This window comes from Corvus kubaryi, unplaced genomic scaffold (genome assembly GCF_017639235.1).
Source record: "Corvus kubaryi isolate FWS band 111438036 unplaced genomic scaffold, C.kubaryi_AGA036_p1.0 37395, whole genome shotgun sequence".
Lineage (NCBI taxonomy): Eukaryota > Metazoa > Chordata > Aves > Passeriformes > Corvidae > Corvus > Corvus kubaryi.
This window is the reverse complement of record NW_024581134.1, coordinates 6296038-6321677: the sequence shown is the minus strand read 5'-3', so window position 1 is coordinate 6321677 and position 25640 is coordinate 6296038. Positions and strand designations below refer to the sequence as shown.

Below are 25640 nucleotides of genomic sequence, written 5' to 3'. Positions count from 1 at the left end.
TATTTGGCAGTGTGTATTTAGGATATATAACTGTGGGGTGTATTTGGTAGGGAACATTTAGGATCTATAACTGGGGGCTGCATTTGGCTGTATTCCTTCAGGATGTGTAACTACGGGGTGTATTTGGCAGTGTGCATTTAGGATGTGTAATTGTGGGGTGTATTTGGCTCTATACTATCAGGATGTGTAACTGGGGAGTGTATTTGGTAGGGTACATTTAGGATCTATAACTGGGGGGTGCATTTGGCAGTGCACATTTAGGATGTGTGATTGTGGGGTGTATTTGACTCTATACTATGAGGATGTGTGATTGTGGGGTGTATTTGGTAGGGTACATTTAGGATGTGTAACTGTGGGGTGTATTTGGTAGAGTGCATTTAGGATATATAATTGTGGGGTGTATTTGACTGTATTCCTTCAGGATGTGTAACTGTGGGGTGTATTTGGCAGTGCACATTTAGGATGTGTAACTGTGGGCTGTATTTGGTAGGGTACATTTAGGTTGTGCAGCTGTGGGTTGTACTTGGCAGATCACAGTGAGGCTGTGTAACTGTGCAGGTGTATTTGGCTGTATCCAGTGAGGCCGTGTAGCTGTGGGGTGTATTTGGCTGTATTCCATCAGGATGTGTAATTGTGGGGTGTATTTGGCTGTATTCCATCAGGATGTGTGACTATGGGCTCTCTTTGGCAGGGCACGTTTAGGCTGTGTCACTGTGGGGTGTGTTGGGTACAGCTGGTGCCACCAGCAGCTCCATCACAGCCGTGAGTGGAGCCAGCAGCAACTCTGGCAGCACCTCACGTGGTTAATAAAGGGCAAAAATGGCCAAGAAGAGGGATGGGGGGATAAAAAACGGTGAGGAACAGCACTGTGAGCACTAGGGTTGGTGAAGATGGCAAGGAGGAGGTGCTGGAACAGGGGGATGCTCCCTAGCAGGAATTGTGGCCCGTGCAGACCCCACACAGGAGCAGGTTCTCCTGACAGGAACCACGGCCTGTGGAAGCCCCATGGGAGCATGGGACACCTACGAGAAGGAAGGACAACTATTGTGTCCCAACCATATCTCTCCCAGTTCCCAATCCTTCTGCAGCCCTTGGTGGGAGGTAGATCCCTCAGAAGACGGGAAGTTGAGCCACGGTGCGTGGGGGTAAGACATTGTGTCAGTTTTATCTTTATTTCTCGTTATCCAAATCAGTTGGCAATAAATCAGATAGACAGTGATTGGAATGGGATCACCGTACTTCCATAGCAGCCCATCAGCTTTTTCATCTGATTTCCTGCTTTGCCTCGGTTGGGCAGCACAGAGGGTGGACATCTGGCAGCCCACCACAGCAGCAAACATTCATTTCTGCTACCCTAAGCTTGGCACAGCCCTGTGGCAGGGCTCACGGAAAGCCAGATGACTTGTCCGTAAAAAAGTGGGATGCTGGTTGTTTCTGTTGGCTGGGCTCTGCTTCCGTGGTGCCTCTGCCATCTGTGGGGTCTCACGGGTTATCCCTTGTTGAAGACAGATGTGGTGGCAAGGTAGAAACAGACTTATTTGACTGAGTGCGAGGGTCACAAGATGCCCAAGGCAGCAGCTGCTGCATGGATAACCTTAGTTTCAACAGAAAAAGCAAGCTGAAATGTTTTCAGTAGATGTGGGGACTGTTCTCAGTGCTGGTGTGGCTCTTGTGTTGCTCAGGGGAAAGTGGAGGGTTTCTGCATTGTCAGACCCGTGTCTTGGGGGCTCTCTATTCCTTCCTTCTTCCTCTTAAGAGTAGGATTAGAAATGGAGGGAATTCAACCCTGTGGAGTGCCTGGCATGTAGTTCTGCTTTGTGGACAGCAAAGCCAGGACCAGCAGATCCAGCCCCAGGAGGCTGTGATACCGAGATAGGGCAGATGTATTCCAGTGGAAGGGAAGCTTCAGGATCTGAGCAGGAGTTCAGCTGTATTCCCACAGGTGGTTCAGAATGGTTTCCACTGCTGCTCTGTATGGGGGAATTGTATTTTTAATCCTGTTTACTGGAACTCACTTGAGGGGAATGTGTTTTGTGTAGCGTTGAGTGGTGGCCAAGCAGCTTTCATTGAGCAGACCAGTTCCAGGAGGGATTCCTGTGCTGGTGCCATCGCTACAGTAGGAAAAACCTGGCTTGGGCATTCCATGAGTTTTCTGATGTTATAGTACTTCAGAATTGCATTGCTTCCAGGAAAAGGCTCATTCTGACTTTTCTTTGAATGCCTGCCTGGAGAGACTGAATTATTGAGAGAGTGGTGGGGTTCCTGGCAGATGGGGATGGTGGAGATGACAGTGGCATGTGCAGGACACTCACTGGAATTTCCTCTCTCCCTCTCTGCCATGAACTCTGATGCATTTAGAGTCTCTGTGACTTGGAAAATGAAGATGTGATTCATGGGATTCTGAGCATACCTTGTAGTAACTTTATTAGTGCAGGGAGTTGATTTGTGGTCACTAAATGTTCAGTCGTTCAAATCAGATTTAAGTAGCTTTAAAATTTATATGGTTTGGAAGCAAAATTTCAGCCTCCCTGGAATCAATGGGGAAAACCACCACAGCCACTGGGATAAGATTTGACTTGTGATGCTTTAAGAAATGTGTCTTCTAAAAGCTTTCTGCTCCTAATTGCATTCCTTTGTTCTTTTTCCTTAAAGTCTTGTGAAGAAGGCAATCTGAGGACCATGCATCCGTGACTCCTGGTACCAGCCTGTGAGCCGGGGCGATGGAAGTTCTAGAGGGCCGCCAGCGTACTGCTTCTGTGACCATTCCCAATGGATTTGCCAACAGGGTTTTCCAAGCAAACATGGAGGAAGGGAGCACGGACGCCTTGGAGGCCTGTGGTGCTGAGCACTGCGCCTCCGGCGACGCAATCCCGAGCGAGCAGGAGGAGACACACAGGTATAAGAAGACAACCAAGGGCAACCGGATCTGGAATTTCGTCAGGCGAAGGAAAGGACTCTCTACGAATAAAGACAGACCCCAGTCCATGATCCTGCTGGGAGTTACGGCTGAGGCCTCAGAGTTAAAAAAGCCATCCTTCATGGACAGGGTACGGTCGTCAAAAAAGGGAAGATCCTCCAGGACGCCCAAGAACGTGGATTTGAGAGCGTCCAGAGTGCAGGACGTGTGTGACCCTGAGGAGGACCTTCATTCCAGTGGGCAGAGAGCTCTCTACAGGGTCAAGAAGCTGGGTGATGGCCGGAGGCCCTCCCGCCACTCGTACGCGGGGTACATCGAGGACTTGGACTCTTCTTTTGAGGACATAGAGCTGAACATCAGCATTCCTGAACTCGATACCACTGAAAGCAAATGTCTCAGGGATATCAGTGGCAGATTACACGGGGAGGATAATGATGGTAACTGCCACAGAATACCGGCCAGGAGGAGTGACTCTTTGAATTTTGAACACATTAAGAGTCCTGCAATTACAGAAGGGGACAATCAAAAGAGGTGTGCTGTGCTCCCACAGGAGAGCAGGAGAGGAAGGAGCTCTGATGTCTGGAGCTATCTGAAAGGAATTTCATTAGCTGGCAAAGATAATTCAAAGCTCCCAGATCAAAGGGCTGAAACCAATTTCCAGAACTTAGAAAATACAACCGATCATTCCGCTTCTTACTTTGACTTTGATACAAGATGTGAGGAGAATCTCAGCCAGCGGAAAAAATCAAACGGTGCTGCCAAAGCCACTCACTTTGGGGGTGTTGTGAGGTTCCTGACCAGCGTGGCTGAGGCAGCTCGGCGGCTGCGAGGCTCCTCGAGGGCGTTTTCCCCCGATGAGAAGAGGCCTCAGCGGAGTTTCCGAGGCCACAGGCAGGATGTTGCCTCCCCCAAAGAGGGCTTGGTTATCGAGAACGAGAGCGCAAAGGCCTTCTGCACGGTGGGAGCCTGTCTGCAGTCCCCGGATTCGGGCACGTGGGAGAACCTGAGCTTGGAGAGTTTAGCGGGGAAGGAGCCCATGCAGCACTGCAAAACCACGGAAGGGGCAAAAGGCGTTGGTTCCTCTGGGCCGGACGGTGGGAATGACAGACTTAATGAAACATCACTTTCCCCCTTTGGGCCAGAACCAGCCATGTCCCACCTGGCAGAGCTTGCAGATGGCTCTTTCACTGAGCTGAATAGCAAAGACCCCTCTGAGGATCTGGCTGAACTTCCACAGACGACTCCGGCCAAACCGATTCAGGACTTGGGCACTACTGCAGAGAAGCCCCAGATCGTGGCCAGGGACCTGCCACCTTCTCATGATCTTCCTGTGAATAGTCTGGATACTGGGGACTTGGGCTGTTCTCCAGCTGCCAGTGGGGACTTTTCTGCAGTGACTGGGGCTCAGACCCACCTCCCACAGGCATCACCAACTAAACTTGATACTGAGCATGTGGCTTGTGCCCCGGTGGTTGCTAAAGACGTGGATCTGTCTCCAGCAGTTGCTCAGGAGCTTTCAGAGACAGAACTGGATAATCAGGACTTGAGAAATCCTGAGCTGCCTTTGCAAAACTTGTCTGGAGGTGAGCTGGAGTTTCAGGACACTGGCAGTACCCTGGAGAGGGTCGTGGGCAGGGACCTGCCACCTCCTCTTGATCTTGTCAATAATTTGGGTGCTGCAGATCTGGGCTGTTCTCCAGCTGCTGATGGTGCCTTTTCTGCAGTGATTGAGGCTCAGACCCACCTTCCACAGACATCACTGACTAAACTTGATACTGAGGATGTGGCTTGTGCACCAGTGATTGCTAAAGACATGGATCCATCTCCAGTTGTGGCTCAGGAAATTTCAAGGACAGAACTGGATAATCAGGACTTGAGAAATCCTGAGCTGCCTTTGCAGGACTTGTCAGGAGGTGAGCTGGGGATTCAGGACTCAGGCAGTACTCCAGAGACATCGCAGGCTGGGGGCAGGGATGTGCCACCTTCTCCTGATCATCCTGTGAATAAGCTGGATACTGTGGACTTGGACCATTCCTCAGCTGCCAATGGTGACTTCTCTGCAGCAGCTGAGGCTCTGATCCACCTTCCACAGGCAGCTCTGACTGAAGAGATCCAAGACACTGTCAGTACTCTGGAGAAGAGTCAGGTCATGGGCAGGGACCTGCCACCTTCTCACGACGTTCCTGAGAATATTCTGGATGCTGGGGACATGAGCTGTTCCGCAGTTGCCGACGTTGACTTTTCTGTAGTGACTTTTTTAAAGTGCTCCACAGTGAGAAGGCAGGGTTTGGAGCAGCCTGGTGGCCGCATTAAAAAGCGGGGAACCACTTCATTTGTGGAACAAAACTCTGTGGAGGTCATGGACAGAGTGGAAGAGTTCAGCTGCAGCACGGAGTGCAGGCCCTTCCAAGTGCACGTCTCGAGGATTGTCTCCTCTGGACGGCTCAAAAATGGAAAGGTATGAGCAGCTTCTTGAGGTTTGCAGTAAGACCACGCTGTTGTACATCTTACAAAGCTGGTTTGCACTTGGAAGCATTGTTTTACATCCCCCATTGGGATTTCCAGTTAAGGAGGTTGTTCTGTGAGTGGTGGCAGTAGACACAGCTTTTACATCAGTCTGAGCTCTTATTTACTAACTTCCAGAGCTGCTTCTCCTATGACCCTTTGTGTGGATCAGTGTCTCTCGAAGAGGGAGTAGCAGTTTATGTATTTCTAGACACTGCCTTCAGTTTTTTTCCTCGCTGCATTTAAGTTCATTTGAAGTAGAAGCTCCTAAGAAGAGGGGTTTTGCCAAATTGAGAGTTAGGTGCTCTGTGGGCAAACAGAATTCAGCAATTGCACTTTGGCCTCTGTGTTTTCTTACCTAAAATACTGCTGGGTAGTGTAGGAGTGATGGAGTGGGTGATGAAGGAGAGGTGGGCAATGCTGGTGGCTCCAATCATGGCAGGACGTTCCTGTCTGGTACAAGCAAGTCTTTCAAAGCCCTTAAAATCCTCAAAACATTTCAGTGGACATTGCATTTTGGACTAAGTTCTGGGTGTTACAAATCTGTCTTGTCCGGCTTATTGCTGGGAAACCTCAGAAGTCCTGTGGAGCCAGTGTGAAGCCCAGCTTTAGGGTTCTTTTGGGTACCTGCTGGTTAGCTGAGGCTGGAATGAGGACTTTTTCTTTTATCAAGGTGCCAGGTAGAAAAATCAGGTTGATTTCTGAAGAAACTTTCTCTTTTCCTTTTGGGTTTGGAGAGACAAGAGATATTCCAGAGGTGGTGACGCTGTTCCCTGTTGGAAAAGGGGTCACAGTAGCTCCTGAGCCAAGAGGGGAAGTGTTTGAAAATTGGCAGCAGATTAGAAATGCTGGGGGGGAAAAAATCTGAACTTCTGACTTGCAGCTAAAACAGGCAGTAGCATTGTTAGTTATTCCTGGTTTTGTTTTTCTGCTCTGCTTTGTGTAGTACAAAGAATTACTGAAGCGCTCTGTGTAATCCCAGGCACTCCAGAACACTGAGTAGTGGTTGGTCACTTCTTGGGGTTGCTGGAAGAAACATTTTTAGGAGGAACTTGAGAAGGCTGTGGTTTGATATCCCTTCACAGGGACCAAGCTGAAAGTATTCTGGGCGGGAGCAAGATGAGAGAGGCACGAAAGGATGGAGTGGAGCAGAGGGAAATACCAGCACTCTCCTCCCAGAGCAGCCACATCCCCGCCAGGAGCGCAGGGGCTCCTGTCTGATCCCAGTGCTCTCAGGGCACAATCCCAGCGCTTTCCCAGCTCAGCTGTGTGAACAGGAGATGCCCTAAGCCCCAGCTCAGCTGTTGCAGCTTACAAACATTACAGAGAAACTTAAATATGGTGCTTGAGATAACTGGGCAGGAAACCTCCCCCGAGTTCCCGTGGAGCGTGGCGATAGCACACGACCTCCGGGCTGCCGCGGCTTCCTCTCGCAGGGAGGGCTGGCTGCCTCCTGGGCAGGAGCAGCAGCAGGGTGGGAGGGATGGCAGACAGCCCCAGCTGGGTTGTGGACGCCTCCAGCACCCCAGGAACTCCTGCTGCAGGTTTGGAAATGCACAGCGATCTGGTGGTGGCACCAAGGCCAGAGCACAGGGAGGCTAAAGGAGGGATCTCCTGGACAGGAAGAGCCCTGGATGGTCTGCCAGCAGCTCCAGTAACAAATGACCCGAGATACCCCAGGGATTTGCTCGCCTATCTCCCATCAGGGAGCGGCAGTCGGAAACACTTTCCCAAAAATAAACATGGAAGAGGAGTAACTGCAGCCTGAGCGTGACAGTAGCAGCAAACTCCAGCCTCTTATTGTTTTAGGGCTCAATCCATCTCTTTGCTGGCACCTGTTCCTCAGGACAGTTGTTGGCCCTGCTGCCTCCGGTCCAGGCTGCTCTGGTTCACTGTAGGATTTGTATTTCAAGGGAAGTGCCCAACCACAGGCAGGGAGAAGGTGCTGCCAGGATGGGCTGGCTTGGCCAGGCCAGCTGCTGTGAGCAAGTTCTCCAGCAGTTTTACAGTGTATGAGCAGTGTAGGGCAGAAAGCATTTCCCAAACAACTTAAATATTGTCCCACAAAAAGCATTAAAGTGCCTGTTCCCACAGGGGCTCCTGTGGGGAGATGGTGTGACAAAGTGAGGCTGGTGTAGCACAAGGGATGCTGGAGTGGGATTTAGGGCATCTGTACATTAGTTCTGTCAGTCAGTAAATCTGTTCAGCTGTAATCTCTTGCAATTAATGCCCCTGTTTTTTGCTTCCTGGTCTTGTCTTTTGAAATTGTAATGTCTTTGGGCAGGAGCTGAGAGATACGATGGGCAAGTAGCTGGGTAGGGTTTGATCCTGGTGCTTTAAAGGAAATAGCATTGCAGCAGCATTTGATAAGAGCTGCTATAGAAAAGTAGACAAGCACATCCCTGATAGTTGCTTTCATACCCCATCCCAAATTCTCATGTGGTCTGGGGACTTGGGAAACAGTGGAGATAAAACGTTTTGAAGAATTGGAAGAACGGTAAAGGTTAAAACCAACTGTCAGTGGGAAATGCATTACTCCATTCATGCTGCAGCAGCTCTGGAATCAAAGTGCCATCCTTACTCTGAGCGATACGAGAAATGGAGGAAAAGATGACATGGAGGTTTTACCAGGTTTTGGACAGAATTTACATTTTCCATGTCTCCACTGAAGTGATTTATCCTCATCCCACCTCTAAAAACACCACAGCACCCCAACAGGGAAACTGCTGCTGCAAGAAGCCAGGCGTAGCCCCAGGAGTTGTCTTTGACCACTTCCAGTAGCTTGAGATGATGCTTAGATGGAAAGCAGCTTTGATACCATGTAATTTGCAATTCCAGCTTTCCATCGGGCTTCCAAAGTGCCTCATGTATCCATAGACAGGGCTTGTGGGTGATATGATACCTCCTTTGGAGTGACACTAGGAAAGGGTGCAAAACAGGCACCTGAATGCGTATTTCAGGTATCAGTTTGGAGTTTTTAGGACCCAGAAACAAGGTTCAGGTTTATTGCTGGCGGAGAGATCTGCCATGGGATGGAGGTCCCTGCTTGTCCCAGGGCCACGACCGGGAGCATCTCAGAGCCTCTGGGCTCTGTCACCCTGGCAGTGACAGAGCAGAGGGCTCTCACCGCAGTCTTTCTGTGCCCTCTGCTGGCTTGTTGGGAAATAAGTAGTTCTTTTTATGGAACAGAAAGCCTAATCGTTTTCCTTGGGGTTCAGAATTTTATCTCCAAAGGGTTTGCAGGCTGCAACTTGCTTCTGGCTGATGTGGCTGCGCACAGACCCCAGCTGGGTTTGTGAGGCTGTTCTCCGGGGGAATTAGGATTGCCAGAAGTGTGAAAATGAGATTTCTCTGGGTTTGTCAGCCTTGGCAAAAGCTGTGTGTCCCATAGGGTGAGGTGCCAGGCTGATGGGATGCTCTGTTTGGTTTCAGGGCTCTGTAAGGGGCTGTGTGCTCAAACTGCAGATGTTCCTCCTGAGCAGCTGAGGTTGTTCCTCTGAGGGCTGGGCTTGGGATCCAAACTGTCCCTGGTGCAGGGTGGTGCTGCTCCGAGTGGCCCACATGGATATGGGGCAGGATGGGTGCTGTCAGGGCATGAGTAGGTTTTTGGGATTCTGTGCTGTAGCTGCTGTGTGTGGGAAAAGGAGCCTCTCCCTGCGCGGTGGGTCCGACTGGAAGCGCAGGATTACTGATTTGCCTGAGTGTGCACATGCCAGGGGATGGCTTTGCAGATCTGCTGCCTGATAGCTGGGGCATTGCTCAGATCCTCCCACAGCTTTGGGCTTTGGCTGTAGTGCAGCTCCAAGTGCCTTTCCACAAGAGGAACATCCATCAACTTCCCGTTTCTGTGCTTGCTGAGAAGTTGCAGGTGATGCCCAGCAAGTTCACAGCGACCTTTAGCTTGAGATTGTTCTGCTGTGGGAGCAGCTGCAGAGATGGGATTGCTGAGTGGATTTATCCCTTCCCTCCCACTGCTGAATGCCATTGACCAGGAAATGGTATCTGGGAGAGTTGATCTTCAGAGCTTTCTTCATCTCCTGGTTATTCAGCTCCTGCGTTGTGTCTCAGCCTGCTGTAACAAAAGACTTTATAGTCCTTCCAAATCAAGGAACAGTACTTTACTTTCTAAATCCTGCTGTTGCCAAAAGTGTGCTGTATTCCTGTCTGCAGCAAGGTGCAATTTACTTGCAGAATGAAGATTTTGGGTATTTATGGCTTTTAATATGGTTGTGTCTGACAATCATTTTATTTTTAGAGGAGACAAAACCTCTAAAGCCTATCTGTAAGCTGCTCAGATTCTTGTATTCATAATAACCAGGAGGTGCTAGGAAAATCTTGAATTAAAGCCTATATTTAGTGCTGTCTGTAGTGGGGTAGGGTTTTTTGGGAAATGTATTTTTAACACTGTCAGGGAAAGGCAGGTTGAGTTTGCAAAGCTGATAGGCTTTGCATGTATATATAACCAGCCATGGAGCACACGGATAATTCAGATTTCCACGTTTTCTTTAAACACATGGTGTGCCTTTCCTTTGTCTCATTCCCAGCCTCAAAAGTTACACCAGGGCATCAGAGTACGGGTGAGAAGGGGCACCTTTGGGCATCGCTGGCCTTGTGGTAAAGGGATTGTGTGTCCAAAACTTCCCTGGAAGGAAGCTTTCCTTTGGCTTTTACCTCCTCCCAGCTGTTTTCCAGCCAAGGGAAGTGCACTGGCTCACTGGATATGATCCTGGTGCTGCGAGATGGAGCCTTAATTCATCCACAGCTTTCTTTTGGGGTAATTACGGCCTGTCTGCTTTGTTCTTCATCTGTAAATGAAAATAACAGCACATCAGTGAAAATGAGCTGCTGGAGTCTTGAGGATGGAAACACCAAACCATCCCAGGCACCCAGTTATTAGCAGGCTCCTGGAAGTGTGACAGATGTGTCTGTGATTGAGCCTAGAAACCTCCCAGAGGTTTCTAAGTTTGTTTGCTTCCTCTGACCTTTGTCAAATGATTTTTCTTCTGATTTCTTGACTCTAAGATTATACACAAGACTTCCACGGTGTCACATGTCACAGAGAATAAAATGAAAAGTAGGAGTTTGAATTGTGATGTTTTTAAAAAGAACATTCCATTCTGCAAAATGTCATGGTACAGTGTCATTTTCAGGAACTTTTCCTCTTGGAATAGAATAATAAAAGTTGGAGTGAGGAAAACGCCAACGTTTTTCTCCACTTAGCTGTAAACGCCAATTCTTTGGATTGCTGTTACCAAGCATTAAGGTATAACTGAGGTATTTGACCATTTTCTGGGTGCTTCAACCCACTGCAACTGTTTTATTCAGGTAAATATTTTGTAGGCTATAGATGCAAGGACATGTCTGGTTAGCTGTTGTCATCAGTGAGCTGCCAACCAGTTTGGCTGCTCTTTGCTGTGCCTTGGAAGCAGCCAGCCCTTGCTGGTACGGGGTCCTCAGCACCTGCTAATTCCTTCCCTGTGTGTGCTCCTGCTGGGACTTGGGAATGGGAGAGCAGCTTCACCCCAAAATGCAGAGCAGGAACTGGGTCTCCATCAAGGTTACTCCCAGGAGTTCCTGGGACACTCAGTGCCCCTGGAAGTGTTGGACTCAAAGCTGTGCAAGGTCTGAGCCCCGTGCAATGGGGGCTGCACACCAGGGCCAGCAGGTCCTGCAGTCAGAAATGCACCAGGTGCAGCTTGCAGCGAGCTGTGCTGCCCTGTCTGGGAAATCCTGTGTATTACTCTGTGCCCTGTGGTTGCTTTGCCTGAGACTTGACTGCTGTTGGTAAAATCCTTCTGTGCCCCTTCTCTTGGCAGCCGACATCTCATCCTTCGCAGCCGTCCCCGCAAGCAGCGCCCTTCAAGGTGCTGGTGGAGCGCTGCCGCTCCGAGCCCCTCTCGCAGAGCACCCCGATGGGGCTGGACCAGGTGGGAGGGCGCATGCAGCACCTGCTCCGGAGACGAGGTGAGTGGCTCTTCTCTCCCAGCTTTGTTTTTGGGTGTCTCCCATCCTGCAGAGCCAGCCAAGGGCAGGAGTGGAAGAGTCAGGAATGGGGCTTGCGTCCGTGCTGGTTACATCCAGGTGAGGGAGCTCCGATAGCCGCGTGCTGAGGAGCTCCTTGCTGGCTAATAGGATCTTCTTGTGCTCAGTGTGTTTATGGAATAAGGCTGTTCCCTCTCTTTAGTGTCTCTGAACACAGTCCCCATAATCTGGTTATGAGGGGATGAACAGGGGTAGGCACGTGAGGTGTAAAAGCTGTTCAGCAGCTGCTGCGTGAGTTTATATTTGGTAGTTTTCTCTTGGATTTCTGTCCCCTAGGGATCCTCTGTGGTGAGGGGGGTGATGGATACTGAGATCAGAACTCAAGGCTGATGTTTGTTTGGAAACACAAGAAGTAAGGGGATTTATCCTCTTGTGCTTGGGTGCTTTTCACGATGAGGGAGGGAATCTCATGAGCCAAAGTCCGGGGTGACCTCTCTGCATCTGTCCTGCTCACAGAGACGCCAGAGAGAGCGCTGTGGAATGTATTTGCTGGCAGGGTCTTGTGCTGGCAGGTAAATTGGTTGACAGCTGAATAGATGACATCATTTTTTTGAACCTCCTAATTAAAAGGATTGATAATGAGAGAAAGGGAATTATTTCCTGAAGGGCCACTGCTGGCATGAAGAATCCTGTGATTTAGCAATGGGCAAGCACGGGAGTGCTGCCAGATTGTGCTGGCATTGCTCGGGAGCGCTCCGGGGATCCGGGCGGCTGATGGATGGTGGCAGCACATCAGGGTTAAGAAGAACTAGGGAGGACAAGGCAAATTGGCTGCCTGTGCTGTTAATTGATGGCTCTGCTGCTGGGGTGCACATGTTCCCAGCACAGGGGAGTCACACCCCCCCCTCAGAGTGAGCATTCCCTGTTTGCATCCCGCTCCCGAGCGCTGCTCCATCGCGAGCAGCCTCCTGCTATAATCGGCACCGTGCTGCAGCCTGGCTCTCCAAGAGTCTCCAAAGTGAAATGTGGGCTACTAAAAATAGCAGCAGGCTGCCTGCATCAGCATTGAGGAAATAGGTCTCAGTGCAATCTCTCTCCCAGCAACGCTGGAAGAGAATCAGGATGGCTGCCCAGGCAGCCTGCAGCAGGATCCCAGCCCTGCTGCGCTCTGGCCTGGCCAGGGCAGAGCCCCCACCTGTTTGGCTTGGGGGTCTCCACTCTCCCAAAGCCTGGAACCATTTATGCTGGTCTCAAACCCCTCAGGACTGACACAGTCTGAAACCTCTGCCTGGTTAGAAGTACATCAGGAGATAGAAATTTAGCGGTGTGCATCTTTGAGGGAAGAATTCCAGAATGTGGCTGTTTCCTGTAGATCCGTGCTCCAGGACTGGGATGAGGAGCCTCCAGGTGCTGGAGACACCTGTGGGGATGCAGGTACCGTGTTTGTGTGCTGCCTGGATCACATGGACCTGTGCTGGCAGCTGCTGTGGGGGCACCAGTGGTGCTCAGCTCTGCTTCCTTCCCTCCAGGCCAGGGGATGTGAAGAGCCTGATGGAAGAAGGGATTCAAATCTAAGCTCGCCAAATGTGGGAGGGAAAACTCTGGTCTCACACAGAAATAGCAGCTTCACCCCAAAAAGAGAGGGATGGGATGTGGAGCTGAAAATTTGGGTTGATTGGAAAAGTAGAGCTCATTTGCTTCTTTCTCACAGGCTGCTTTGTGCCTGGGTAGTGCCATCTGCAAGGCCAGGCTGGGGTCTGGTGTGAGCGGTATCAATTAAAGCTAGAGCAGAACTGCATCTGTGAGGGCTTGGCCTGAAACGCTGGGGGTGAGAACTAGCCCAGTTTCCTTAAAAAAACAGCTTTTATGGACTTACCCATTCTTGTTTTGTGTGTAAATTCGAGGAGCTGTTTCTTTTCCAAGGTCTGGCATCCTGTGGACCACGGTGACTGTGCAGCTGGGATTGCTGCAGGTGCTGCTGCTGGAGCAGCTGTGACCCAGGGAGCTGCTGCCCTGTGCACACCGGTGCAGGTTGATGAGGGTCTCCTGCTCCTGGCAGAGCCTCCTGGCTCCACAGCCAGCTGGGCTGGCCCCACCTCGGGATGTGGCTCCCGGCTCTGCCTTTTTGTAGTATCCAAGCTGCACTATTTCTCTTGTATCCCAAGAGCACTGAATAAAGCACCTAAATATACTCTCTGCTCTCCTTTTCTAAAGGAGAGGTTGAATGAGTCTCTTGCAAACAATTTTGTTTCTTTCATTTAAAAGAACAGCCTCCGCCCCCAGCCTGAGCTAAAGCACAGCATTTATCTTTTGTCATTCCTTTTTTTTTTTTTTTTTTTGTTCCCGTGGATTTTCTCCTGGCAGCTGAGAACGAACAGGCTTCAAAGACCCTGAAGGTGCGCGGGAACTGCAGGAACGGTGGCCGTCGATGGAACCTCTTCAAGCCTGGAGCTGAGAAGCTGCAGATCAGCAGGGTAAGGAGCTGTGTGGAACGTGCCTCTGCCTGCTTCAGGGCTGGCATTTGCCTGCTTTGGCCTTTGTGTTTATAACAATGTGCTTGACTAACAGCTTCCTCAATCCCTGGTCCTTCAGCCACAGATGGGGTTTTGTTTGGTTTGTTATTATTTTGTAGCAATGAAAGCGCAGATGTGTTGTCCTTTCCCCCAAATCAGTGTCCCTTCAGTGTATTGCAGAGGCTTTCTGGGCTGTCACTGGGCCTCCTGTGCCTGTGGCTGAGTGTTCTGTGCAGGTGGAGGGAACTGTGACGTTTCACATCGCCTTCAGATCTGCTCCGTGGTTGTGATGGGTTTATTTTTTTCTCCTTCCCTTTTTAGCCGTGTGTCCTTTGGGTTTGGTGCTGCTCCCAGCACCATCTCGGTGACAAATTCACGTCACTGCTTCTTTCCCAAACTGTTTTGCAAATATAGGCACAATCCACTCGGTTCTTTTTTTGTGAATGATGCTTCTAGTGGGGGAAGTAAAAGCTGTTGTGGGCTTGGGGATGTTCATGTTTTTTTCCGGGCAAAATTCAGAATAGATGGCAAAAATTGTAGAATTTGTCTGATATGTTTCCTTGCTTGGGTGGAGGGTTGGTTTTTTTGCCGTGCCCTGTGTTTGAAATCTGGAGGCCTTGGTTATTTCGTAGTCGTGTTTTGGATTTGTAGTGCTCATGAGTCTGGTTTCACTGGTACCCAACATATCCAGATTGTCTAAAACCCAACAGATTTTCCAGCCTGCAGTGTGATGCAGGCAGGGTTTTCTAGTGAACAGGTTTAGCCCATGTTCTTCCTGTAGGGCACACGAACAAAGGATGCTCTGGGAGCCAGGAATTTCCCTGCTGGAATGGAGAGGGGAACTGACCTTCTGTGGTTGTGTTGCTGTGGCTCTTTCCCAGCCCACTGCTGTCCTTCCTCACCAGACCTTTATTGTATTCCTTTCCCCTTTGATATCTGCTGAACTGCCTTCCTGAAATGTGGTTTCCAGGGGGGGCCTGGCCTCTGTGTGTGTTTTTCCATCCCAGGAGCAGTAAGCTGGCCGTGGGTGAGACTGACTGCTCCGTCCTCCTCGTGTTGGGTGCTGGGAACGCGTGCAGGGATGGACTGCTGGATTTCTGGTCGCTTGTGACTTTCTGGAATTCCATCTTGCGTCACTTCTGTTTTCTTTGCTGAGTTTTTGTGGGCTGAAGTACAAAGGCAGAGGAGAGATAGACAAGGAGCTGAGCCCTTCTTTTTCTCTTCCTTCCCTTTGGGTCCTGCCTTGCTGCCCAGACATGAACTGCTTCTTTCAACTCAGGAAGGCTGCTCTGGTTTTAGACAAGCTGAACATCTAAAGCTTTGAACAAAGTTTTCCTGGAAGATAAAACGATCCAGATCCAATAAAGCTGTTTGTCCTTGGGGCCAGGATAAAGGCAGGTGGCTGCAGAGCAATAGAGCAGTGAAATACCCTGTTGTGCAGTGTGCAAGCCCTGCCTTGGAATGGCTCAGGTGTGTTATCCATTAGCTGTGTCCACGTCCAGGATCTGGTACTGACCAGTGCATGGGTATATTTGATCCATCTTAAGTAATCACTTTATTACACCTTAATTAATCACTTTATTCATCCCTTGAGAGGAACCTTTGCAGCTTTCATAGCTGTCCTGGAGAGGCCCTCCTGGAAGCCAAGGTGCTGTTTGACATAAAATTGCTCCTGAATTATGTGAGCCCTGAGCATCCTGATAAAGCCAGGCCTGTTTCAGATTGCAGAGACCCTCAGAGAGGCTGTGGAGAACTGAAACCTCAGCAAGCCAAATACCCTGCTGGAGTCTGGGAAAGGTCAGCTAAGGAACTGCTCCTCCTGTGGTGATAGCTGGGAAGGATGTGGAGCTGGGAAGGGAAGTGAGCTGCCCATGAGCACAGAGATCTGCGGGTGCTGTTTGGCTCAGACACGGCCATGCCAAAGACTTGTGCACCACTGAGGCAGAGAATTGGTTTTGGGGAGGCCTGTTCATAAGGCAGCTTGTTGCTAAATTATGGCCAACTGGCAGCTCTGAAACCTGTGCTGGGGTTTATAAATCAGAGGTGCTGTGCAAGGGCTGCAGGAGCAGGATATGTAAATGTGGCTCACAACAGCAGTACTGGAAAACTCATCTGTCGCCTCTGCCCCAAGCTCAGTGAACATCTACAGGGCTGCAAATCACCTCTTGGCCAGAAAGAAGTTTCTGCTCTGGCAAGATTTATCGATGTGGGGTGAGATTTGTGGGCCTGGGTGTCTCTTGGCAGGTGCTTTCATTGACAGCTGACACCAGCGAGGTGGCAGAGCAGTGCAGAAAGCAGGGATTTATCCTTCCAAAGCAGAGGCCAGGCTTCTGCAGGAGCTGTGCCTGATTGCCATCTTGAATGGGAATTTTGAGATGGAGAGAGAGCAGGAGGAGACTGACCAAGCATCAGGCTTGTCTGGGGGGCACCAGTCCCTTGGAGGGATGAGGGTGGTTGTGCAAGAGGAGCACTGGTGTCACTGCAAGTCCTTCAGAACTGCAGAGCCCTGGGAGCCCTCAGAGGCTGTTTGTTCTTTGCTCTGTACAATGTGCAGGTTTTGGCAAAAACATTCCTTTCCCCTTCTTGTTTAGGGAGGAGGGGGTGGTGGTGGTTTTGTGGTGTTGGGTTTTTTGGTTTAGGGTCGTTGTATGAGTGAGTTAGAAACGGCAGCTCTTAGCTACCTGCCAACCCCGATGTCAGGGCTGAGGGGCCGATCCCAAGCCCAGGGAGGAGCCCCCTTGGTCAAGACCACAGTTTGTTGCTGTTGTTTGTCACATCTGGTACCAGTGTCCATCCTGTGGCAGCTGCCTGCGTCTTCATCCACCTGTCCAGAGAGCAGGGATGGTGAATGCAGCCGTGGTGGTGGCAGGAAAGGAGAGACGGGCAGTGTCTGATGCTGTGCTCCATCTCCTCTCCACCTGTGAGTGCAGGTGTGCAGGCACAGCCTGGGGCTTTTCCCTCTGCTTGTGCCTCCCTTCTCCGTTCAGTCCTTCCCCAGCTGTCCTAGCAAGTGTCTGCAAGTGTGGGCATGAGCTGGAGAAGTTTTTTATGGAGTAGATAAAGTTATTGTTCCCCCTTTGTAGGTGGGAGTAAGAAAACTGAAGCACTGGAGGGTGGTATGTGTGGAGCCACACAATATATTTTTTTTTATTTCTCTCCCAGTTTAAGAAGCAGGTAAAAAGTAAATAGGGTCAGACTTCTAAAAGCTTTCAGTATTTTATTTTTTTTTTCCAGAGTACACTCTTCAGCCTGGAGAAAACTCTTGTGTTGAAGCAGTTTATGTGTGGAGCATTTTGGTTTAGCACTGAGGTCATTCAGAGCCTTTGCTTTTATGGGGGCAGTTTGGCTCAATCAAGACCAACTTGCAGGAGACCTCAAGGTGCCCTGACTGCAGACAGAGATCCCAAAGAGTACCCTGAAAGGCTGACAGGACCCTCAGCATCTATCGTGCCTCTGATTTACCCTCAGGCAGCTCCTGCCAGCTGGGGCGTGGCTGATCCTTGGGGCGAGGGGAGCAATGAGTTCCTTTCTGCAGCCCAGAGCGGTGCTGGGAGATGTTTTATGGTCTGGATGTCAGAAGCAGAGGGTGACAGTCCCGTCCTGACCCAAATCACTGGCTTCTGCTGCCCCTTGTGAAGGGACTCTTTGCTCCTGTTGGCTGCCCAGTCAAAATCATCACAGCTTTTTCCACAGATATTCTGGGGATGTGCTCCAGGACAAGACTCAGCCCTTCCTAAAATGGGAAGCCTCCTCTCAGTGTGTGGATGTGTGTTAGTTCTCTCTGTCTTACCTGTGATGAGAGATTTCATTTCCAGCCTCTAAAGCTGACTGCAGCCGTTCCTGTTCTCTGCTCCTTCCCTCCCTCCTGTCCTGCGTGCTCTTGTACAGGAGACTAAAGCCAAAATTTATATGCTGGAGGAAGCCACTGTTAATTAGCTAGACTGGAAACTTTGCATGAGAGGAGCTTCTTTGACATCCCTATACTAATAATAGGCAGGCCTGCTGTGCAGAGGTGTTGAATATTCACAAAACCCACCCCCCCCAGCCTGTCCTTACTCCTCTGGAAGTCAGGAGCTCTTTCCAGAGGCTGTTGGGGGGTTGCCAGAGTGATGATGGTGGATGTGCCAGTCTGCAGCTCCCCAGAGCTAAATCCCCACTGGCTGTGTTTATGAGGAATAGGAAATTCAGGCAACGTGCAGCCTCCAGGAGAACAGAGTGAAGGGGACTTGATCTGGGTTCTCTCTTGCTCTCACTGTGCTGCAACGAGCAGGGAATGCTGCTTGATATTCAGGGCCAGCTCTCCTGCCTGCTATTTTTATCCTCTCACAGAGTGCTGAGTGGGCAGTTTGGGCAGAGGGGGGATTTTTCTTTCCCTTTGCCAAGTGTCCTGCCCCGTGTTCCTGTGCACTGGGGCTGGGCTGGGGCTCCTGGGCTGCAGCATCTTGGGACGTGAGTGGGATGTGATGGCAGTTGTTTTGGAGCCCTCGTGTCCCTGGGAATAGGCTGGGAGAAAAGCACAGTCCGTGGCTTTCCTGCTGCTAATTAGTTTAAATATCAGTGTGCTGCTACAAGAGGTTTATGTGCACGTATGGAGGGCTGCCAGGAAAACAAATCCTCGTTGAGTCTCTCTTCCCTCATCTTAAACATTGAGTACTTCTGCTGGCAGGGTATGTCTGAGCCGTATATTTTGGGGAGGGCTGCTTTATATCTTGACAAACCTATTATGTTGTTCTACTTAGCAGTGCTCTGAAGTCTTTATGGAGTTTTTTTAAAAATATATTTAGCCATTTATAAATGCTTTTTGCAAGTTGTGAAAAACTCTGTCTGTGCGCTGTTGTTAAAATAAATCAAAACTGGCTTGCTCATTCAAGGGGGAAGCGGGGACTGAGCCTCAGACATTGCAGTGCTGCGATCCAGCCCCATCTGTCTGTGTGAGGAGTGCCCAGCCAGGGTCCCTGCACCCCTGGGCTTTGCAGCACCGCAGCCTTTTGGGCACCTGAGCAGTGCTGGGTCTGATCTGCTGTGGTCTGGGAGCTGGGCAGAGCCCGCAGAGCTGAGGGTGTGAACTCCAGGTCAGCCCTGAGCCCATTTGCATCCCTCTCGCATGAACGGGCCCTGCTCTGGGCTCACTCCCCGGGGACTGGGATGAGGAGCAGTGCAAAGCACAGTTAGGAAGCCTGGAACTAGAAATGAGTGCTACTTCCAAACTTGCCATGCTCTGGTTATTTAGGAAAACATCCAGAAGTGCTGTGGTTTTGTACAGAGCAGGGCTGAGGGGACATAACCCGTGATGACTGGTGATGCTCCAGCAGTGCCATAACACAGGTGTTTTCCAGCCCTGCTGGGGACAAACAGGGCTTCAGTGACTCTGAATCCTTAAAAGGAGAGGTTTGAAATGACAAATGGTCACCTTTGAGTTGTGCTGGGTAGCACAAGAGAGATTCGAAGTTCCAGACTTCTCAGCTCTTCAGCAGTTATGTCTAAGTCTATATTAAGAAGAATCTCAGCTTCCAGCTCATGATGGTTTTTATAGTGCCATTGAACCTTGGGGTGTCTCTGTGCAGCTGCAGGTGGTAGGTGCTGCATCCTACATGGTATTAAATGTGTGTGCAATGGTGACTGTACATAATCACTTCTGTACTTCAAATGGAGCTCTCAGCCTAACTTTAAATAGCACTTTGGAATGGCTCCTTTCTCCTATTGCTCAGTAGTTCCACCTTGATTGCTCTGCTTCAACTCATTACTCAGCTCTGTCACTGTGTTTCACTCTGGGATATGGTTTATACAAAAGAAGCTTTAATGTAAACTCAATTTGTGTTGCATTGCTAAAACCTTAATGACATTTTGCTTGGCAGCAGAATAGACTCTGTGGTTTGCCCTTCCCCAGTGCACTGTGTTCCCAATAAACTGAAGTCCGTGGTAGGTGTAGCATGAAGAATCCCTGAGTAAATATTGGAACAAATGCTTTTGTAGTGCTTCCTAAGCCCTGGCTGCGTTCGTGATTCAAGGCCACTGCGGTGTCACCAGTGTTTAGCTGAAGAGGAGCTAAATTTGGGAGGGACAGGTAAAAACACAGGTCAGAGCTCCAGAATGTCTTCTGTAGCTGCTGAGATTGGATTGTGAGATGCATCAGGTTTGGGATGCATCACAGAAGTGCTGCTGAAGCCACTGGGTGGGTGGAAACACCCAGAAAGTCATCAGGGGATGAAGGGCAGTGGTTGCCATGTGCGTGCATCCCTGGACTCTGAGATGAGCTCCGAGTGCTTCAGTGCATCACCAGCCTGACGTGGCCAAGAGCAATTCCCTTGGGATCCTGGAGAGGGAGGAGCCCTGTCCTGCTCCTGTGAGGAGCTGTGTGATCCCACACTGTGTCCAGAGCACTGATTTGGTTCTGTTGATGACCTGGAAGGAACATCTGGGACCATCCCCTTTGCTGTTCAAATGTGATGATCCTCGTGCAGTTTGGAGGGGGTGTTCATAAACCCCAAATGCTGCTGAGGTGCTGGCACCTGAAAATTTGGGCTCACAGGGAAGGTGCAGCTGCTCTGGCTGGGTTTTGCTCTGCACTTGGCATTCAAGAAGCTGAAGCAGGATTTGGTAACAAGCTGTCCCTAGTACCAAAGGTAGGAATAAAGGGTCTGATTTTGCCCCTGGTTTTGTCCTGCAGAGTTATGGAGGTTTTGACACGTGAATTGAACTTGGGGTATTGACCCAACACTGTGTTGGTACTTGGAGGAGTATAAAAGGAACAGGATAAGAGGCTGCAAAGGAGACTTGGGTATTATATTAGTGCAGTCACATGGCCTGCAATGAGCTCCTCGATGGAGCAGGGAAAGCTTCATCTCTTAACGGACCGCACAGAATATAGAGAATAATTCCCCTAATAAATCTCTTTCAGTCTCTAATAGCTAGGGAAATATATTATCCTGTTGTCCAAAAACCTTGAGAGATCAGTCTTATCTGAACAAGAATAGACATTTCATGGTAGCTCTGCTGTGACAGGATCAGGGATTGGCACCGCTGTGCCACTGGAAAAGAGGTGGAATAACCACTGGCTGCAGTGCTGCTCTTCCCAGTGTGAAATCCTGTTTGCCACCACAGGACCAAGACAGACTGTGTGCACCAGCACATGCAGGCAGCATCCTCTGGGGAGTGGGAAGGCTGCAGGGACTGCACCACTGTGAAGCTGCAGCAGAGACACCACCCCCTTGTTGGGGACACAGCATGGGACCACCTTTAGAGGGCCTTTGGCCACTGGTCTTGGACCACTCGTGCCCTCAGCAGTGGGTTTAACCATGCTGAGTGTGGGGAGCTGCTTGGCCATGGGTTGCTTCGCAGGTGAAGCTGTTTTTCTTGCACATCTCCAAGCTGACCCAGTGCTGTCTCTGCCACACCTTGCTGGTGTCCTGTGCAGGGCTGTCCCCAGGGATGCTGTGTCTGACCTGGGGAGGGACAGGGAAGCAGAACAGGCCATCAAGGGGCTGCTGCGAACTGCAGCTGGAGTGGGATGCCCAGGAAGCAGGTTCCTCCAGGAGGGATGAGTCACTGGAGTGACTCCCTTCACCCTCCTCCTCATGCAAGGACTTCACCTAAAAGCAGGAATAACTCCACCGCTGCTCTTTGTGTGACGGCTGCTCCTCAGCTCTGTCTCTTGACACATTTCCAAATTTTGAGGTGGGTTTAGCCTTGCTTGGAGAAACAAACGTCCCACTGCAGTGTCAGGAAGTGATTTGTCTGTCTTTTAAAGGGGACTTGCTGTGCCGTGGGGGTACTTGGTGTGTCTGAGGTGCTCAGATGTGGCAGGGGATGTGTCAAATCAGCGTCGGCGTAGTGCTGGGAAGGACTGAGCTGAGTAGTGAGCAGCACACTGCAAGCAGTCAATAGGCTGCAGTCAGGAGAGATCCTCCAGGAAGCAGGAAAACAGAGAGACAAAGGGAAATGGAAGTGTTTGGAGACTTCTCTGTGGCAGTGGTGCACTGGGGTGCCCTGGCCATGCTGTGTGTTCTGCAGTAGCCCAGGCAGTGCTGACAGCAGCTGTGCTGGGGGTTGCCTTTGCCTTGGCAGTGGGGACTCGCAGGTGCTGAGCTGTGTGTGCCACTGCTGGCTCCAGCACCTCTGGAGATTCCCACTGCCTGCCTGGGACAGGCACTGGGAGGCTTCCAGCCCCACAGCGACCCCAAGGAATGGTTGAAACACTGATCCAGAGGTCTGTGAACAGGCAGGGTGTTTTGTTGCCATCAGACCTGCTGCACAGTGTGCTGTGAGGTGTTTGCCCTGTGGCTGCGCTGCCTGGTGCCTGCTCTGTAATTCCCTGCTGGAATACAGTGCAATTGGACAGCACTGTCTTTCCAGTGCAGGGTAAGAAAGATGTTTCTAGGCTCTCCTCCCATCCCTGGCAGCTCAGTGGTTTGTTCAGGTGAGAAATTCCTTGCTAGAAATGAGGAGGGAGAGCTGTTCCCCACCACAGCCTCCGTCCCTGCTCTTCACTGTGGCTGGGCTTTGCAGGGGATTGAGCTGCTCGTGGTCCTGTGAGACTTCCCATCATTAATCATGAACTTGTGACTCCACACATTCATTACTCTGTGACTTCCCTGGAGCCAGTGAGTGTGGGAAGTGGGAGGTGAAATGCCTCAGGCCCTGTTAATGTTGGATGCAGGGGTGGCTGAGGGTGATGGATGAGGGGGGCAGGCAGTGAAGGGAGATGTCCCAAGTGGAACTGAGCAATAATCCTGCCCGAATGTGGAGTTCTTGCTCGGGCAGCACCATCCTGGGAGTGAAGGAAGAACCTGGTACTTTCCAAACCACATGTGCTCAAACAAAAATGGCCAATTCCCCTGGCTCAGTTGGCTGTGCAGATGAGGACAGCGTTCATCCCACCTTTACAGTGCTTTGCAGTGACAAAGTTCTTGTAGAAATGGGTTTTGTCCCTCTTTTGCCAGGAGCTGGGGCTTGGACAAGAAGTACCAGTGGTTGGATCCTTCTGTATGCAGGACTTACTTCCGTACATTCTTTATTTGAGCCATCTCTTTCTTTTCTAAGATCTCTCACATTTTATTTTTAATACTGGACAAATACCAAATATTCCTCAAGAGAGATCTGTGATTGCAGCTCAGTTCTGACAGTTGAGAATAGTCCAACCGACGTATTTGCCTCATCTGAAATGCTGCTATTTTGAGCTGTGCTTTTGTTTTTAGCCATCAGTGATAAGTTTGCATTTCCTGCGGATGATATTTTGGGTTGACGTGAGTTGTTAAAGCTCCACTGTGCAAAATGGTTTTCTTCCTGTGTGACTTTGGGCTTGTCTTTTCTGGTTTGATACCCTCATCCAACCCAGAAGCAGAATTAAATCCCCACATCCTAGCTGGTCATCACTAAATAATTTGTTTTACATCTTGCTGAAGCATTTCATGAGTGATGCTACAGGAAGGCTTGTTTCCTCTTATTTTTTTCAGACTTAAGATAAAGGCAAACTGAACTTTGCAGGCACTTCTCTGGCATCAGACATTTTCCAGCTATTATTTTGCAAACTATTAGAGCGGCAGATCATGAGGTGGGAACCCAGTTATGCAAACAAAGCCACGTCACTCTTGGCCAAAAATAGCTCCAGTACATGTGCAGTAAGGTGGAAACGAAGGCCTTTGGTGTACATGGAGCAAACAGGGAGAGAGGCAAGAGGGGAAGCTGCAGCTTTTTGTTTAGAGCCTCTCAAGAGATATTTAGAGCCAAATGTGTTTTCCAGAGACAAGCAGAGTGTCTCTTGTAGTTTCAGTGGGGTAGGAGTTCCTCCCTTCCTTGCAGATAAAGGGCACTGAGGGTTTGAGAGATGGCACTCTGGTCCCAGAGGTGTTGGTCATTTGAACATCCATGTGCCACACAGAGCATGAAGGAATACTGGACAAGAGTTGAAAAATGTTCTCTTTCCTTCCTCTACTCAGCCCATCTCCAGCATGGGGAAAATCTGGTCCTTTCTGTGTTCTCCTGGGATTCTGAGAGCTGTGAGGGCTCACTTCACATCTCATCCAGAGGTGCTGCCTGGCCTTAAGTCTTCATCATCTCTCTTCATTTCAGCCTCATCCACTGCAGTGCCCTAAATAATTTCGAGATCACCCCAGTGGCTGTTTGCTGTGTACTCAGGGACTCGCTGCCTCAGAGTTTTCTGGGTGTTTGCAGCAGGGCTGGGGTCTGGTTTCCTTTAATGTGCTGCAAGTGACTTTCCACCAGGCTTAAAATAATCTTTGTTTCTTCCTTCTGTAACATCACCACCCCGAGCTCCCTTTGCAGTGATGTGTTTAATTGCAGTTTGTTATTGAGCTGTTTGGAGATTGTTTTGGGCCAAGAGAGGAGATAAAGCAGGAGCTCAGGTATGGGGAGCGCAGCTGTAGCTGTGCAGATGTAGCTTCCATTGGATTAAAGCCTCCTTTTTATGAAGACCTGCAATTTCTTATCTCACAATACTTCTCTGGGATGAGTGGAAAGGGGGCTATAAAGTTGAGGAGAGGCTTGATGCCTGCTGTAATGGGCAGAGTGATTCCCAGGCTCATTCCCTATTCCTCACAGACAGTTTTTGTCTCAATTAGAAATTGTGTTCGAATTATCTCTGTATTCATCCAGAATTGCCAGTGCCTATCAGAACATCTTAATGTCTCCAAATGGGAGTTCTCCATTCCTGCTCCTCCTCTTTCCAAGGGTGTATATACAAGTTTTTCTCCTGCCAACATTCCCAAACACGGATTTTTATTGCTCAGGTCCCCCCCTCCACATTTTGTTACAGGTTTCAAGCATCAGGATGCTTTGCCTGGAGTGTTTTCCACGCAGGATTCCCGTGCAGGTTGTGCCAGTGGAATGTTGCTCTGTTCCAAAATAGCTGAACATCAGCATGCACAGCTACGCGGAGAGGGGAGATTAGTGCTGATTTATTGGCCTGTCAATTAAAGAGGAGTGTGAGGATTCTCACTGCATGGCTGAGATTAAGTGTTGTGGTGGCAGCAGCAGATCAGCTTTCTTAAACCTAACTGCTGCTTTCTATACGTTTATGTTTAATTAAAGTGTTCCTACATCCTGCACTCCTCAACGTTAACTCGGAGATGGATTTTGAACCATTGCCAGGGGAATACATTGTTATGGCATCCTCTTTCCACATCTATTAGCAGGAAGGGGATAATTGAGGAAATCTCACACAGATTTAATTGAGGACTGAGGGCAAGAGCGGGGAGGGGGGAGAAACACAAGGCAGAAGTAGGTCAGAAGTTGGGTAACTCTGGCTTGGCAAGGAGCACTGAGCAGTGCTGGTGGAGGCACCGTGGGGCTGCTGAGGCTTGGGGGTGACCAGGGAACTGCTGGGGGTGCCAGGGGAGCTGCCTCCCATATGGCTTTAGAACATCCTGCAGGTCTGGGCACCTCTGCGGGGGTCCTGGGGTGTTGATCCCTTGGGGAATTGTGCAGGATGGGTAAGGAATGGGGGCTGAGAGCACGGCAGCCTGGTTTGGGGGCAGGATTTTGCAACTTTAAGCTCTGATCAGGAAGGCAGATGATGTGCTCTGGTTTGCAGCTGCTCGTGCTGAGCTGGGGAACCAGGGTCCTGGCAGGGACGAGCCCTGGGGAACCAGGGTCCTGGCAGGGACGAGCCCTGGGGAACCAGGGTCCTGGCAGGGACGAGCCCTGGGCTGTGCTGGAGAGCAGGGTCCTGGCAGGGACGAGCCCTGGGAAGCCAGGGTCCTGGCAGG

General features: G+C 50.2%; 1 protein-coding gene across 5 annotated transcripts in view; it reads left to right on the top strand.

The window, feature by feature from the left end:
- ARHGEF9 (Cdc42 guanine nucleotide exchange factor 9) overlaps window positions 1-25640 on the top strand; it is a 197578-nt gene that overhangs the window by 19858 nt on the left and 152080 nt on the right. For all 5 annotated transcript variants that reach the window (XM_042040031.1, XM_042040029.1, XM_042040032.1 and 2 more), the window contains exons 2-4: window positions 2653-5375; window positions 11239-11386; window positions 13769-13878. In XM_042040031.1, the coding sequence (XP_041895965.1) occupies window positions 2721-5375; window positions 11239-11386; window positions 13769-13878 (2913 nt within the window). In that variant the 5' untranslated portion in view covers window positions 2653-2720. The remainder of the gene's footprint in view (window positions 1-2652; window positions 5376-11238; window positions 11387-13768; window positions 13879-25640) is intronic.